Source organism: Rousettus aegyptiacus, unplaced genomic scaffold (assembly GCF_014176215.1).
Source record: "Rousettus aegyptiacus isolate mRouAeg1 unplaced genomic scaffold, mRouAeg1.p scaffold_m13_p_7, whole genome shotgun sequence".
In the NCBI taxonomy this organism is placed as follows: Eukaryota; Metazoa; Chordata; class Mammalia; order Chiroptera; family Pteropodidae; genus Rousettus; species Rousettus aegyptiacus.
Genome location: NW_023416310.1, coordinates 48,173,369 through 48,187,766, shown reverse-complemented (window position 1 = coordinate 48,187,766; position 14,398 = coordinate 48,173,369). Strand labels below are relative to the sequence as shown.

The 14,398-nt window shown below is 46.7% G+C and overlaps 1 protein-coding gene across 3 annotated transcripts; it reads left to right on the top strand.

The window, feature by feature from the left end:
* Nucleotides 1-3,155: 3,155 nt before the first annotated feature.
* Nucleotides 3,156-12,608, top strand: BOLA3 (bolA family member 3). Of its 3 annotated transcripts, none has more exons than XM_036224431.1 (4): nucleotides 3,156-3,276; nucleotides 5,574-5,697; nucleotides 6,740-6,843; nucleotides 12,361-12,608. In XM_036224431.1, exons 1-4 carry the CDS (start codon nucleotides 3,223-3,225, stop codon nucleotides 12,424-12,426), a joined length of 348 nt encoding a protein of 115 aa, XP_036080324.1. In that variant the 5' UTR covers nucleotides 3,156-3,222; the 3' UTR covers nucleotides 12,427-12,608. The 3 variants fall into 3 exon arrangements, with proteins under 3 accessions (XP_036080324.1, XP_015986164.2, XP_015986162.1); XM_016130676.2 differs by having other exon boundaries at nucleotides 3,157-3,276; nucleotides 6,755-6,843; nucleotides 12,361-12,599; XM_016130678.2 differs by lacking the exon at nucleotides 6,740-6,843 and having other exon boundaries at nucleotides 12,361-12,599.
* Nucleotides 12,609-14,398: the final 1,790 nt, after the last annotated feature.

The window sequence follows — 14,398 nt, the reverse complement described above, 5'->3', positions numbered from 1 at the left end:
TACCATGCAAGTTCCTGACCTGTTACACACTCCTGGCTGTGAGACTGAGATAAAGAAAGAAGAGAGACTGGCCTCAATTTTTCTGATCTTGATATTGAGTGCTCAGCATATCTGAAAGACTTTCCCCCTTCCCCCAGGCAGCCATTTTTCATTATTGTAGGAAAGATTTCCTTTTAGAGGTCCAAAGTATAGATAACTAAGGTCTGTTCAAAATAGTGCTAGAATTGTTTTGACCTTTTTTGAGTAAAGTTAAAATGAAAAACAATGGCTAAACAACATGGATTAACACTCATTGTGCATAAGATGGTTAAATTGCAATCAGTTTTGGACCTACTTTGGTAGGCTTGATATTGATCACAAAAATGTAGTTTGTAAGGATGTCTAAATAACTAAAATTGAAAGCTATTTCAAATTTAATAAATGAGTAGTGGAGTAACACAAATAATCTTTGTAAGAGCCATTTGGGCTTCAAAGCTACACAGCCAGAAGCAAAGTCCAAACCTTGCCTTGGGCCTTTAGTAACCCCTTAGCTGTGGGAAGAGGTCTCAGCATTACAGTCTTTGCTGCTACTGCTGACCACTAGATGTCAATCTCTGTCTCAGCTCCTCCCATAAACTAAATCTATCCTGAGGAGAATAAAGGGTTTTACTTAGCACTTTCTTTTGTGTGTCTTCCTAATCAAAAACTTACATGGATGCCTCTGGCAGATCCTAGGTCACATATCTCTCTCCTGGCTACAAGAGAGGCTGGGGAAAAGTTTCTGGATTTTACTTGAGGGTTCAGAGCTCTGTAGCAAAATTGTTTAAAAGATACTGAATGGTCCAAAAGCTTGGATTGGCTGCTGCTCTGTGAGCTTTTTGTTCTGTTCTCTGAAAAGATAAGGGGTTTTCACTAGAAAAAAAGTATCTGAGTGTACTTTTAGCTCAGTAGACTTCTTTTTTTTTTTTTGGTAGCGTATTTGCTAAATGAAGTAAGTAGATTATTGATTCAGATTCTGGCCAAGTTCCTTATCTTGTGGCTGACCAGCATTTTGAATATTCCTTCTTCAGAGGAATCTACCTGTTTTAGGGGAGTTCTTTAGCAGGTTATCTCATTTAATTCATAGAGCAACCCCACAGAGGGGGTGGCAATTGAGAGGTATGTTAGGAATTTTTCAGTGTTTTTAACTGTCACAAAAGCTCAGACTTGAAATAGTTCAGAGTGAGGCAGTTTTCTCGGTTGCATTTATAAAAATGCTGTGCTAAGAGGCTTTAGAAAATAAAATGACTGCAATTAATTTTTTTACTGGTAATCTACCTAAGGAGTTTTTTGCAGTTAGCTCAGATGGAAATAAAATAAAGCTGGAGTGGTCATTAATCGACATAAGTGAAGATAAGAGAATCTCAAGTTTAAGGCAAAAAAGTAAAATGCAGGAGGGATAGACCCATTTCCTGTGACTAAAGGCATTGCACTTAAAATCATAAAACTGGACTTTAATTTGCTCCTGTCAGAAAATCATACTTGAACTGTTAAGTTGGAACTAATATGGAAGCCCAAAATTGGTAAGATCGATCTATAGATCCTTCTCTGAAAAGGTTCCAATTCACGCTGGAACTAGAATTGCTAAACCACTGTCAGTTCTGTTCAGTAATCACAGGGCATATACTTTTTGTCCCATGCCATGCTGAGCCAGTGACATTGATAAATAAAGCAAGATCCTGTCATGGAGTTTACAGACCAGTGGGAGAAACAGACAATAAATCAATAGTACTAAAGGGCCATATATGCAATAAAAGTTATATGCAAGTTGTGGGCCCTTAGTTTTCTGCGGGGCAGTCAGAGGTGGCTTCCTGAAGATGACAAGGCTTGAATTGGCTTAAAAGATGAGAAACTGCATAACCAAACTTGTACCATCGCTTTTAGAGGGAGTCACAAGTAGTCCAGTGTTAATAAAGGGTGGGTTTCATTTGGACTGGTAAGTAGGGATTAAATCATATGAAAGAATTTTAGTTTTTGCCTGTAGGTGATGAAGAGTCTGAAGGATTTTAAGTAAGCAAATAATGGACAGATTTTCATCTCAGATGGCTTTCATAGCAGTATGGGAACAGGGCAGGGAAAGATATTAGGAATGTAGAATTGTAGTCCAAAATAACCAATATGAGCATTGCCAAATTACGGGGAAGAGGAAGTTTGGAGGTAAGCAAAAGTACTGATTTTCAATAAATGGGAAAGGAGAAATTCTGCAAATACAAATCAGTGAGTTTAACATAGATCTTAGTTACAGGTGACAAACTCAATGTAAACAGAGCCACTTTAAAAATGGAATCAGAGCTACCGAGCCAGAGGAACTGCCTTGCTGCATGTCTTACGACTCAAACCGTCAAGGCGTCAGCTTTCCACTACATTTTTAGAACTCCACGGTCTGTAGAGCGAAAGCTTCTGGAGGGTCATGTCCCATAGGCAACTTAAACTCAGGCAAATCCAAGGCTGAGTTTGTCGACCCTCTTCACTCTCAACCTGGCTGGCCCTCCTCCACCCATTTTTGTTGTCCAAGCCAGAAACTTGGGAGTCATCCCAGACGCCTTCCTCACCCTCACCTCCTAATTCAGTCACTGCATTCCACTCACCTCCAAAATAGCTCAATCCACTCCTCTCATCCGCTCTAGTTCAGGTTTCAAGTCTCGCCTGGACCATTGCAATAGCCTTAGAAGGTCTGTCCTCGGCTCCAATTCCAGCCCCTTACAGTCCCTCCTCCTCGCAGGAGCCACAATGATCTTTCTAAAACGTAAATCTGTAAACAACACCCTGCTTAAAAATCCTCCCCCAGCTTCCCTTTGCTCGAGAGAGAAACCCAAACTCCTCAGTTGAGAAGCCAGATTGCCGATGGTGGGGTGCGGGGATGAGGCGTGGGAGTGAAGTTACACCTAGGACACATGGGGCACTGGGATGAGAAGAGTCACAGCAGAGGGCCAGTGACCCGGGTGGTGTTTCTACACTGACGAGGAAGGACCTGTTGGTGGAACGAGGCGGGGGCAGGGGCGGGAGAACGCGGGGATGCTGGCGGAGCGCGGGGCCCTGAACGCGCAGTGCAGCAGGTTCCGGGGTGGCGTGTCCCGAGGCGAACGGCCCCGCGGCCTCCGGGCGGCAGGGGGCGGCCTCGCCCACAGCCGCGGCTTTCGATCCCGGGCTCCGCGCCTTCCGGGCGGCACGGCGACCTCGGGCGGCGGGTCGCGTCGGCCGGGCATGGCGGCGTGGAGCCCGGCCGTGGCAGCGTCTCTGCTCCGCGGGATTCGCGGGGTGAGCTCGGGCAGGGGCCGGGCGCTCTTCCCGGGGCGGGAGCTGCGGAAGGGCCGCAGGGCAGGGGCCTTCCCTTCCTTTCTTCCGTTCATTCATTCAGTTGTTGATTTGTTCATTCAGTGGGCCCAGGCAACTGGCATTCGAAGTGTCAGGCCCCGGCGAGCTGGCGGATCTCCCGAGCCAGATGGAGGTCAGGGCGAGGGCCACAGACACCTAAACAGCTATAATACAGCGGGTATGGAAAAAGCAATGTTGACCTAGCGAACTGAAGACCTAGGAGTCCTAACCCAGAGTCACGGCGTGGCTGCCAGACACTGTGGCGGGGTCTCGGCTTTGGGGACGTCTGCCTTGTTGACCTTGACCCTCCCCATACCCTACACACCTGGAGTAGAAGCCCAGCAGAGGGCACTCACCACGCGCTCTCCTAATTTTCTCTAGCCCTTTATGATTCATCCTTTCCTCACCTCATCCATTTCGCTTTCTTTCCTTCTTCGCTTTCTTCTTTCTTCTCTGCTGGACTTTGACCTGCCTACCCCTAGCAGTTCTACTGGTGTCGGCGTGGACTGGCGGCATCTGGGGATTTTATCAGTAGATTGCCGGTTTAAAGGCCGCTGATTTGCTAAGAAGGAAAGGCTTCTCCTGAGGAATCTGCAGTGCTAACTACCCTCAGTCCTTAGTGATTTTGTTTCTCCCTGCCACCTGGTCACGCTCTGCCTTTGCCGGCAAGGGGCTATCCTCAGAAGAGACTTCACCCCATCCTACCCCCCAGTCTTATCCAGGTCCACAACATCATTTCTTTCCTTCCACACAGCACTCAGACTGTCTAAGTCCAGACTTTGTCCTGACCTGAATTTCATCTGCCTGCTAGACTTCTTTGTGGGTTCCCAGTACACATGTCCTGAATTGTTTGGTTCTTCCTCTGCTCATCCATCCATCCATCCATCTATCCATCATCCCAGTCCCCCTGAGGGCCTGCCCTGGGCTCAGCTCTGGAAGGCTGCAATTAGAGGGCAAATTCATTCTCAGCCTTTGAGACCACATGGTGAAAGAGCCATTGCTCAGGCCATTTTGAAGAGGGTGCTCCAAGGCTCTGTAACACAGGACTCTGCTCTGGGTGGTCAGAAAAGTCTTGATGGAAGGGTGAAGGGGCGGTAACTTCAGTACCAGCACTCGATGAACAGTGCTGGTGTTCGCCCACCTGCCATCCTCCTCCAGTCAGGGACCACGCTTTGTAATGCCTCTTATCCGGACATCTTTCCTGACTAGCTTCAAGAGGACTGTCTAACCAAGTCCAAAATCTTCAGCTTGACATTCAAGGCCTGCCATGCTCTGTTCTCAGTCTCCCTTTTCAACATCAACCCAGCCAAAGGGCTGCTGACCTAGTTTTATGTCCCTTCACCCCTAAAGGTTGAGACATGTTCCCCTCAGAAGTGCTGACTCCCTGTGGTAGCCATTAGGGGCTGGGAGAGAGTGGTTGCCAGTGTAAATAATCTAAAAATGTTCCTTCTTCAGGTCGTTTAATCGAATTCTGCTGCTTCTCCCCCGTGGGAATTAGTACATGTTGCAAAGGGTAGCTGGCTTATTGAGCAGTAGGTCACAAGGTCATATCCCACTGGAGAGACTGGAATGTTAGGCCTAAACAGTGGGTGGGATTTGGCCCACTAGTGCGTGGTCAGTAGCACACTGGCCCAGCAGAGCACATCCGAGGCAGGCCGCCCAGTTTCTCCCAGCTCTGCATTTTACTAATAGCCAGCTTTGGGCATATTACTTAGTGTCTCACCTTCCTCCCTATGAAATTGCCATCATGATTATATCTCTCTCATGGCATTATTATGGCAAGTTAAACATCTATTGAATTAGATTTGGGGCCTTGTCTCTAGAGTGAAAGTGACTTATTTACAGTTCCACCCCAAGAAAGAAAAAGTGTGGTATGTGAGCATACCTCATATACTTAGGTTTTCCCCTTGCCTTTTAAAAAACGTGGAAATAGGCTTGTGTTGTGAATGTGTGTTTGTGTGGGAGTTGTTTATGGCCGTGCCTGAAATTTCTGCTGTTCAATTAGATAAAAGACTAATAGATATGCATGTATATTTGATTATAGGTGTCCCATTTCCCAAAAACTTTATGTCTGTGGGGAACTTAATTAGACATGTGACACCATGCAGCCCCTCTGACTTAGCCCTTGGCTATGCTGGCCCTGCCTTGCAGGGGAATGGCAGATGGGGCCTGTGTAGTGTCTCAGCAGGCCTGAGGGCAGCTTTATTTTGCTCAGCCATGACTCCTCTGTTCTGTGGCAGCTTCCTCTTCTCCACTGTGTCCAGCGGATGTTTGCTTCACAGACTGAGGGAGAGCTCAAAGTGACCCAAATTCTCAAAGAAAACTTTCCTCAAGCTACAGCTATCAAAGTCACTGACATTTCAGGTAAGACTTTTCTCTCTTCCTTCCTACAGAGTCTGGTAGGATTTTGCCCTCGAGTGCCAGAGGTCAGGGGGCTTGACAGAGGGAACTTGCCATCACGGCCTCTCAATATGTGTGGCCTTGATGTGCCCAGTCCTATGCCTGCCCCAGGCCCAGGTAGGGCAGAGATGGAACTTGACCTCTTGTCCGACTCTGCCCAGCCCTGGACTGAGTGCAGAAAGGGAACTGAGCCCTGGATCCTTGGTTTAACCAAAGGTTAGACTCTTAGAGCTCATAAGAGAAACATAATAAAGCACTTCTCATACAATGATCTGGTGTTAACAGCACAAGGGACATTTTCTTGCCCAGATTGTTTTGTGCTACAGCAGCATGTTTTCTCATCAGTCATCACTAGCTCTTCCGCCCTGTGGAGGCAAAGCTTGGTCAGTGGGTAGATGAGTCCACCACAAGCTCTGGCTTGAGAGCTTCATCAGGAAGCGGTTCCCTCCCTGTGGAAGCCCAGGATGGAACACTCAGTGTCACTTATGGGGCAACAGGTGCTGGAAAGAACCTGTCCACAGTTTTTATTGTAATGCTATGTCCCTGTCTCTCTCGCACTTCCTTGTTTCTTTCTTTTCTTTTGGATGGTATTACACAGTTTTCAAACCAAATTTTAGTGTATTTTTGCACTTAAAAAAACGATTGCTGGTATTTTTTGAAGGTGGAACAGTGAAATTCAGCCCTCTCACCCTCTTCCATGGCATTAAAAGGAAATACTATGAAAACCTACATTACATTCCCCAGGTTTTCCATGCTTTGTGCCTTATCTTTCCTACCCACAAGTAATAATCCTGGGTGGAGCCACTGCCTTACAAAAGGAGGAGCACATTTTGGATCAAGGCAGCCTGCCAGGAGGGGTATGTGGTCAGATTATAAGCCATGATCTTTTTCTAACAGTCTTAGCAATTTTCTGCTGAGTAATATTCAGACCTTCTGGAGATTGTGTGGCACTTCAAGGACATATAAGATCATGGCTGTCATAACTTAATATTGAAACACTTTCAAGTTGCATTTATTTCAGGAGGCTGTGGGGCGATGTATGAAATCCAAATTGAATCAGAAGAATTTAAGGAGAAGAGGACTGTCCAGCAGCACCAGATGGTAAATCAGGTCAGTACAGACAACAGTGCTCCTTTGCTACCAGTCTCCAGCCTCTGAAAGGGCCTGCCGAATGGGGGTGATAATTTCTCTGCAATCCTAGGAAAGAAGAATGTAACACTACAGTCATGTGGGCAGGACTTAAGACCTGAGAAAAATATAATCTGAAACTATCTGGAGTCTGATTGCAGGCAAATAGGAATTTTATTCAAAAGTGAGAACAAGCCACCCAAAAGTTATATTGCATTTTTTTGTATAATGTTGCCAAAGTTTTCTGTTATTGTCACATATTGAATAGTATTTGTAAATATAGGAATACTGAAAGATATATGTTTTCGTAGATGTGAAGTTTTTTTAGCCTCTCTTTAGGACTACTTTACAGATGGGTAAATTGAGGCATGGCAGGGTCGAGAAGTACTCCCACTGCTCCAGGCTTAGTGACAGACAATAGGGGTCTGAAACATTAGATTTAACCAGACAAGGCCAAGTTTATTCATTGTCTATGCTTATTTTACTTGGAATTAATACTGGCCTTGACCCATGGGCCTGTGTATATAAACTTGCCCTCCTCAGCAGGTGTGTTTGACATCATTCTAGAAAGTCTTACACATTGTGACCTAATTTAATTTTTTTAATCACAGTTTTGGTCATGAAAGTCTCTCTGTGACCCCTCATACATCGAGTTCAGGTGTGTCAGGTCACTATTCCAGGCCTTCCCCACCCATCTCAGTATGCACCCTCCTTCAGCCCCTGCGCGTTGGTCTGTGTGCACCTGCACCTTTGTCCAGATCGGACCGCCTGCAGGGTTCCCTTCCTCCCTCCTCTGCCCAGCTCAGATTCTGCCTCCCTACCTGCCTGATGCGGATGAATGCTCTCCACCCTCTGACTACAGTGTTTTCTGCCTCGTGTTCTGGATACTTATGTCCCTACCTTGTGTCCCTTGGCCCTGTCAGCCCTGTGTGGGCTGGTTCCCTTCTGGATCATCTTCGGATCCTCCTGGAGCCCAGCCCTTCACTTACATGTGGGCACTTACAGCCCAAAGGCGTGCCAGTGGTCTGCCCAGGCAGCCTGAGGTGCAACAGCTTCTAGTCCCACATGATCTCAGGGATTGCAGTCAAGGTCGAAGACAAAATAGGAAAGACATGACTGGCCCAGATCATCCACAACTGATGGGACTTTGGGTTTTGTTCCCAAAACTATTCAGGCCACCTTGTGCAACTCGACTCCCAGGGGTGCTGTTAATTTGAGTGCATCCTCTGCCTCAAAGCCACAGTTAGAAGTAGTTAAGGATGTAGGTTCGGGAGTAAGACTGCACATTTCAAATGTAGACTCTGCTACTTTCTAGCTGTGTGACCTTGATCAAGTTATTCAACCTTCCTGTGCTTCAGTTTCCTAATCTGTAACTCAGTGTCCTTTGAGTAACAGTAGTTGACTCAGAGGGCTATTTTGAAGATGAGTGATTAAGTATAATAGAGCACTGAGAGGCGTGCTTGACATAGTTAGCCTTCAATAAATGTCAGCTGTCACCACCGTCATTGTCATTGTCATCTACAACACTGGGTGGAGGGATGACAGCAATTCCTTAGGTTTGGGGGAATGTTCAGGATTTCCTCTGGGCCCCTACAGAACGTGTACTTCCCCCGGCTCTGTCCTAGTTGGAGAATGTGGCTCAATGTGTGTCGCTGCTCTAGAAAGCCGCTCTGTGCATGCTGGGCCTGAGTCTGTATTGTTAGTGAACCACAACTAACAAAGGATCTGGCGCATGAAGGAACTCAATCAGTATTTGTTGAGTTTGCAGCCAGTAAAGAGGGCTAGCCTCAATTTGGTTATTGGCTTACAGAGAAATTACACATTCAGTTTCCTTTTAGAGAATCCCTCTCCTAGCATTGATGTACTTTTAACCTGGGATACCATAGTGGCCCCTTTGCCCACCTGAGCACTGCTGGTCATGGAGCAGGTCATGCGGTCCCTTGGCCAGGCACCCACAGCCACCAGAGCAGGTTGGCAGGGGAGGAAAGGTGTTCTGAGCCTGACCTTCTGTTTGAACAGAGGTGCTAGTTAGCCACAGCAAGCTGTTAGGGCTCTAATTTGTGTGTCTCAATGTACTGGTGTGCTCATAGGCATTTTTCAGAGGATTCCATCTGTCAATGTTGGCTGTGGGAGGAGCAAAATGAAACATCTTTAAGAGCAAGTCTGTTGGCCTGTAGACACCTGAACTGGGACCTGGAATTAGTGGCCCATCTTTTAGAGGTGCTGGTAATCAGGGAATCAGGGTCCATATAGGAGGAGGCCAATTAGAAGTAGAGTGGAGGAGAAAGCAGACTGGGTTCTGTTCCCCAGGTGCCAAGTAAGTGGATTCTTAGGGAGCAGGTGAGAGTGGGGAGGTGCTCCATCCAGATGCACTGGATGCCTAGCCTGTCAGGTAGGGGGTGTGGTGGTCATGGGCCAGGGTGAAGCTTTCCTCTTTGATCTTGCCTAGTCACCCTAGTAAAATTGAGACTCTCAGGCCCAAAAGGCCCAGCAAAGGCTAGCTAGCTTATCTAAAGCTGGAATCTGCTTCTCACCATATAGTCCCTGCTTGATTCCCTGGGGACCGGATGCCTCTGTCACCATGACCTCCACCCTCAGGAGCAAACTCACTGTTCCTTGGATACTCTGCCAACTGGTGGCCCAGCCTCTCCTGGCTCCCATGGTTTATCAGCCTTCTCTTCTGAAACAGTCACTGGCATTTGCTTTGGGCTAGGCCCCAAGGATGCCAAGATAACGAGTGTTCCTTCCCCATCCATCCTATTCCCGGCTTGGGGAGCACTGGGAGGAGGGGGAGCACTGGGAGGAGAGTGAGCACCAACTTCCCTTTTGTATTGAACAGAGCTAGGTCCTTTTTGGCTCAGCTTCACAGTGAGATCTGAGCCTCAGTTTCCTCTTTGGCAAGGATCACATGAGGTATTGACCACCTGCCCAGCCTCATACTGGCAGTTGCCCTCTCTCCTCTTTCCTGCCTGGTACCCATCACCCTCCCCTGAGGGTGCCTCCGCCTGTGTCTCTCCAGTTCAGAGCCCTTCACTGTGCGCTCTGGTTGCACCTCCCAGCCTGAGATTTCCGATCCATTATGTGGTCTGCTTTAGTCTTCCCCCTAATGCCCCCGATTGAGGCCAGGCTTTTCCCAGTGAATCATGGTGCATCCCCAGCCTTCCCTCTCCTTGCATTCCTGGGCCTGTTGCCCTGTCCCTCTCTGCCCATTCCACTCCCAGCTGTCCAGCTCCAGGGCTTCCTTCTCCACGAATGGCCAGTGCAGTAGCGGGCGCTCCCTCCTCAGACACACAAGGTAGTCTTGAGCTGACTTAGGGTCTGGCAGCACCCATCACTGTGCCGAGTCCATTTCTTGTAAATTAGTGCTACTTCCCTTATCTTTCTCATAATTTCTCCATGCCTTTTACAGCTGTGCCCCTAGCACCCAGTATAATGCTGTGGACGTAGCGGGTGCAGAAAAATGTTTACCCAGACTATATCCTATAAACCGGGGGACTTTGGCTAAGTCACTTCCCCACCAGGGCCTCAATTTCCTCAACTGTAAACCAACTCCGGTGATCTTTAAGGCCCTCTGTAGCTGTCAGATACTGTGACCTGTGTTTGGGAGCCCTCAGAAAGCTTCAAGAGAGCAGAGAGAAGGCACTGCTCAGGGCATAAATGATCAGCACCTTTTGTCTGAAGGTGTGACTGCACCCTCACCTAGCTAGCCACAGAGGCTTTAGGGATTGTGGCCTTGGCACAGATATAGGGGCAGCCTCTAGGGAGCATTTTGTGCCTGCAGAAAGCAGAGAGCATGTGGCCTAGGTGGCTGTATCTCCTTCCCCCAGAGATGACATGAGGCTCTTTCAGGGGCACTGCTGCTTGTCTGCAGAGTTGAGGGGGCTCGTATGTGAACATGGAGATGATGGGACAACTCACTGGCTCCCAACTCAACAGCAGGCCCCAGCATCAGGGCTGGACAGGAACCCAAGGGAAACGGGTGGCCAGGACATCAAGATAACAAGTTTAGGCTCTGTCTGCTACTCACCTGCTGATTTTGGACAGGGGATAAATATTCTCTCTCTCTTTTTTTTTTTTTTTAAAGAAGGGATAGGACTAGATTATCTCTAGGGCTCCTGCCTTGATAAATCTGACCACATGTTTTAGAATTCTTTTTGCTATATGTGATAGGGAGCAAGTTAAAACTAGCATAAACAAATAAACGGAATGAATGGCCCATGTCATGAAATTATCTGGCTTTTGACATATCTAGATCCAGGGTCTTATGTTCATCTGCTTGTTCTTGTTCATATCCTCTCTCTCTGAACTTTCAGCTTCTGTATGTTGGCCTTACTTTCTCCTACTGGAGATGGACTTTCTCTTGTTGGTGGGGAACATGGCTCGGAGCTGCTTCCAACTAACATTATTCCAACATAGTGACCCAAGAGAGAAGGCGCTATACCAAAAAAATCCCAGGGAGATTCTGATTGGCCCAGTTTGGGTCATGTGCCACATCTGAACCAATCAGGCTGGGCGAGGGGCACATGGCTACATCAATACTAGACCTGTTGATAGGCCCACCAGCAGTACACAATTCAGGTAGTAAGGAATTGTTCCTTAGGAGAAGGAAGACTGCTGGACAGACTGGGAAAAAAAATGTGCACCCCACTGTGATGATCAGATTTGGACCTAATATAAAGGACTTTGACTCTTCCTCTGTACTGATTGTAAATTCCAGTGGTCCACACCTTCCTCAGGTCTTATAGCTTCTCTCCTGGCACTGCGGAGAAATAATAAATATCTATTTGTGGTGGCTTGTTAAGATTTGTGCCCTAATATCATCTGTAACCTTAAACAAGTCTCATAATTACTTTATAACTCTTATTTCTTGATCTAAAGTAAAATTGGGATATTTGTGCTAATTAGCATGGTTTTAAAGAACAGCCATTCATTGTCCAAAATAGCAAAACACAAGAAACAGCCGAAAAGTTCATTAGACTACTGGCTGAAAAGTTACGATAGCTCCATGTAACAGAACATATGCTAATGCAAACACGAGGGAGGGTGCTCGTCACGCCTGATACGGAGAGATCTCTGATGGTTAGCAGGAAAAGCAGCATAGATACTGTGTTTGAAGTGCTACCATTTTTGTTTTAAAAAGGTAGCGTGGGGCGGAATATGTATTCATATTGAATGCATTTTTAAACCCTTGCTAAGACACACAAGAAATTAACAACAGTTCTCTATCTGGGATTGGAGGTGGGAACTGGGGGACGGAGGACAGGTGTGGGAGGGAGACTTCACTATATGCCTTTTTATACTTTTTTGATTTGTGAGCCTGGTTAGATTCTGACTCAAAAAAAAAATTTTTTTTTAATTGTTTTCCAAAAAAGGAAAAACTGCTTAAAGGAAGTGTGTGCAAAATCTCCTACAGACATAGAGCTATGTAAAAATACTCTCGGAGTGACTGTAATCAATGTCAAATGCAAAGGAAATGATGGTACTCTTTTACCTTTTTAGGCACTAAAAGAAGAAATCAAAGGAATGCATGGATTGCGGATATTTACCTCGATCCCCAAACACTGACTGCGTCCTGGCCGCATAGATGCTGCTGCTTAAAACCTTGGATGAACTTGACCATTCTTTCCTAGGCATTTGCCAAAAAATTTATCTATTTTGTTCATAGACATTTCCATATTATAATTATAGAAGAATATGTTATCTATTTAGACGTTAATTAAAGGCAACAGACAACTGAGGCTTTTGAAGTCATTAGTTATGCTTCTAACTCCTTTATTTCAGAAGCAATGTCCTTTTGTTCAAAATGGTTTCATCTTTATACAGTTCTGTCCTGCTGCTGTAGAGGCAGAATGGAGTGCCAGCTAATTTTGTCTTGCCAAGAGACTTTCTTGTACTCTGTGAAATTGCTCAGGTCCCCCAATCTTACCAAAAAGAAAAAGAAAAGATCCTTTGGTTTTACTCTTCCCATAGTTTACCACTCTCTTTTCCTTCCCATCCACACTTCTTATGAAAATGATCTTGGACCTTCATATCCTTACTTCCTGGAGTGGACACTGAGGATTTGGGGCTCCCTGGATCAGGATCTTTTTCCTTTGTTTGAAGAACCCCCACCTTTTGCATCTTGGTGGGAAGCGGAGCCCACCTCTCCCAAGAGAAGCTGAAAGGCTTACTTTCCTAGTTCTTTGGAAATTAGGCACAGGCAGATGATCTGCACTCAGCCATTCAGATAGATCTGCCCTGGACTTTGAATTACCACAGCACCACTAAGGAGGATGGGCGGTGGTGCACTGATTCTGGCAGCCCTGCCAGCAGTGTCCAGGGTTCCGGGTGGTGGGAGCAGCAGAGTCGGTGTCGCAGGCTGCTGTCTCAGATCACGGTGGAGGGCACAGTGTGATTTGCTCTGGCCACAGAGCTTTCCAGTTCCTACCTATTTTCAGAAGCTGGTTCACTAGTGTTCCCAGAAGTTCTGTGATTGCCCCATATCCTTTCCCTAAATTCTTTTCTCACATCAGCCTGGTCAGTGTCCTTTGCTTGCATCAGAGAGCCTCTTGCTTACATCTGAGAGCCCTGATGGGTTCACTAGCAGTGTTTCTCCTGCTCTCCCTCCACATTCACTGCTGTTCTCAGTGCCCAGCACCTCAGTCACTGTGGCGATGGCAGGCTGGTCATCCACTCCTTCCTCAAACTTCTCTGTCTTTTATGGAACCGACCACCAGGGAAGTTGGTGTTCACTGTCAGTTCTGAAGGTCCCTCCCGTGCCTCCCCAAGAAATAAGAATATGTAGGTAAAACAACCTTGGGCCCTAGAATTTTGGAGCAGCACAGATTTTAAATATTCTGTTCATATACTGCATGCCCATTTTTTTGTTTGTTTTAAAAATAGTGTGTATCTCCACAGTAGGCAGAAGGGATTGGTGTCCTGCCAGGGCTGAACTGCCTTTTACATGGAATAGAGTCACTCATCTGTATCAGAGCTGAGAAGACGCTATAAGACAGAACTCCTGAGGGCCCAAAGCACCTCTGAAAGTTTGACGCCCCGGAGCACAGCTCTTAGATGGTGTAGTGAGGAGTCGCATAAGACAAGCCTCAGAGGCCAGAATAAGGTAGTACTGGGAGATAACAGGGAGACCAGAGAATTAGGTGCATTGTGATGATTTGTGTGGATCCTGATTATCCTCTGTTGAGGGTGGGCTGGACTGGGTGATCTTCTAAAGAACAGAAAAAAAATGTGCAGCTTCAGAAACGAGGTCATAAAAGACATTGTGGCTTCCTCATTGCTCTCTTAGATCACTTGCTCAAGCAGCCTGTGGAGAGGTCCATATGAGGAACTGAGGCCTCTCATTGCCAACTGCCAGAAGGGAACTGAGGCTTCTGCCAAGATAAGAGCTGTGTAGGTTGGCTGTCTGGGGAATGGATCCTTCCAAGTCTCAGTCACAGTCAAGTCTTCAGAAAACTGTAGCCCCAGCTGACATCTTGACTGCAACCTAAGCCAGAACCTCCCAGCTAAGCCACTCCCCAATTCCCAACCAACAGAAACC

Excerpts from the sequence above, each read along its gene's own strand:
- BOLA3 (XM_036224431.1), top strand. The coding sequence starts at position 3,223 with ATGGCGGCGTGGAGCCCGGCCGTGGCAGCGTCTCTGCTCCGCGGGATT. Across the intron at positions 3,277-5,573 it reads TGCTCCGCGGGATTCGCGGG|CTTCCTCTTCTCCACTGTGT; the intron begins GTGAGCTCGGGC and ends GTTCTGTGGCAG. Across the intron at positions 6,844-12,360 it reads AGCACCAGATGGTAAATCAG|GCACTAAAAGAAGAAATCAA; the intron begins GTCAGTACAGAC and ends TTACCTTTTTAG.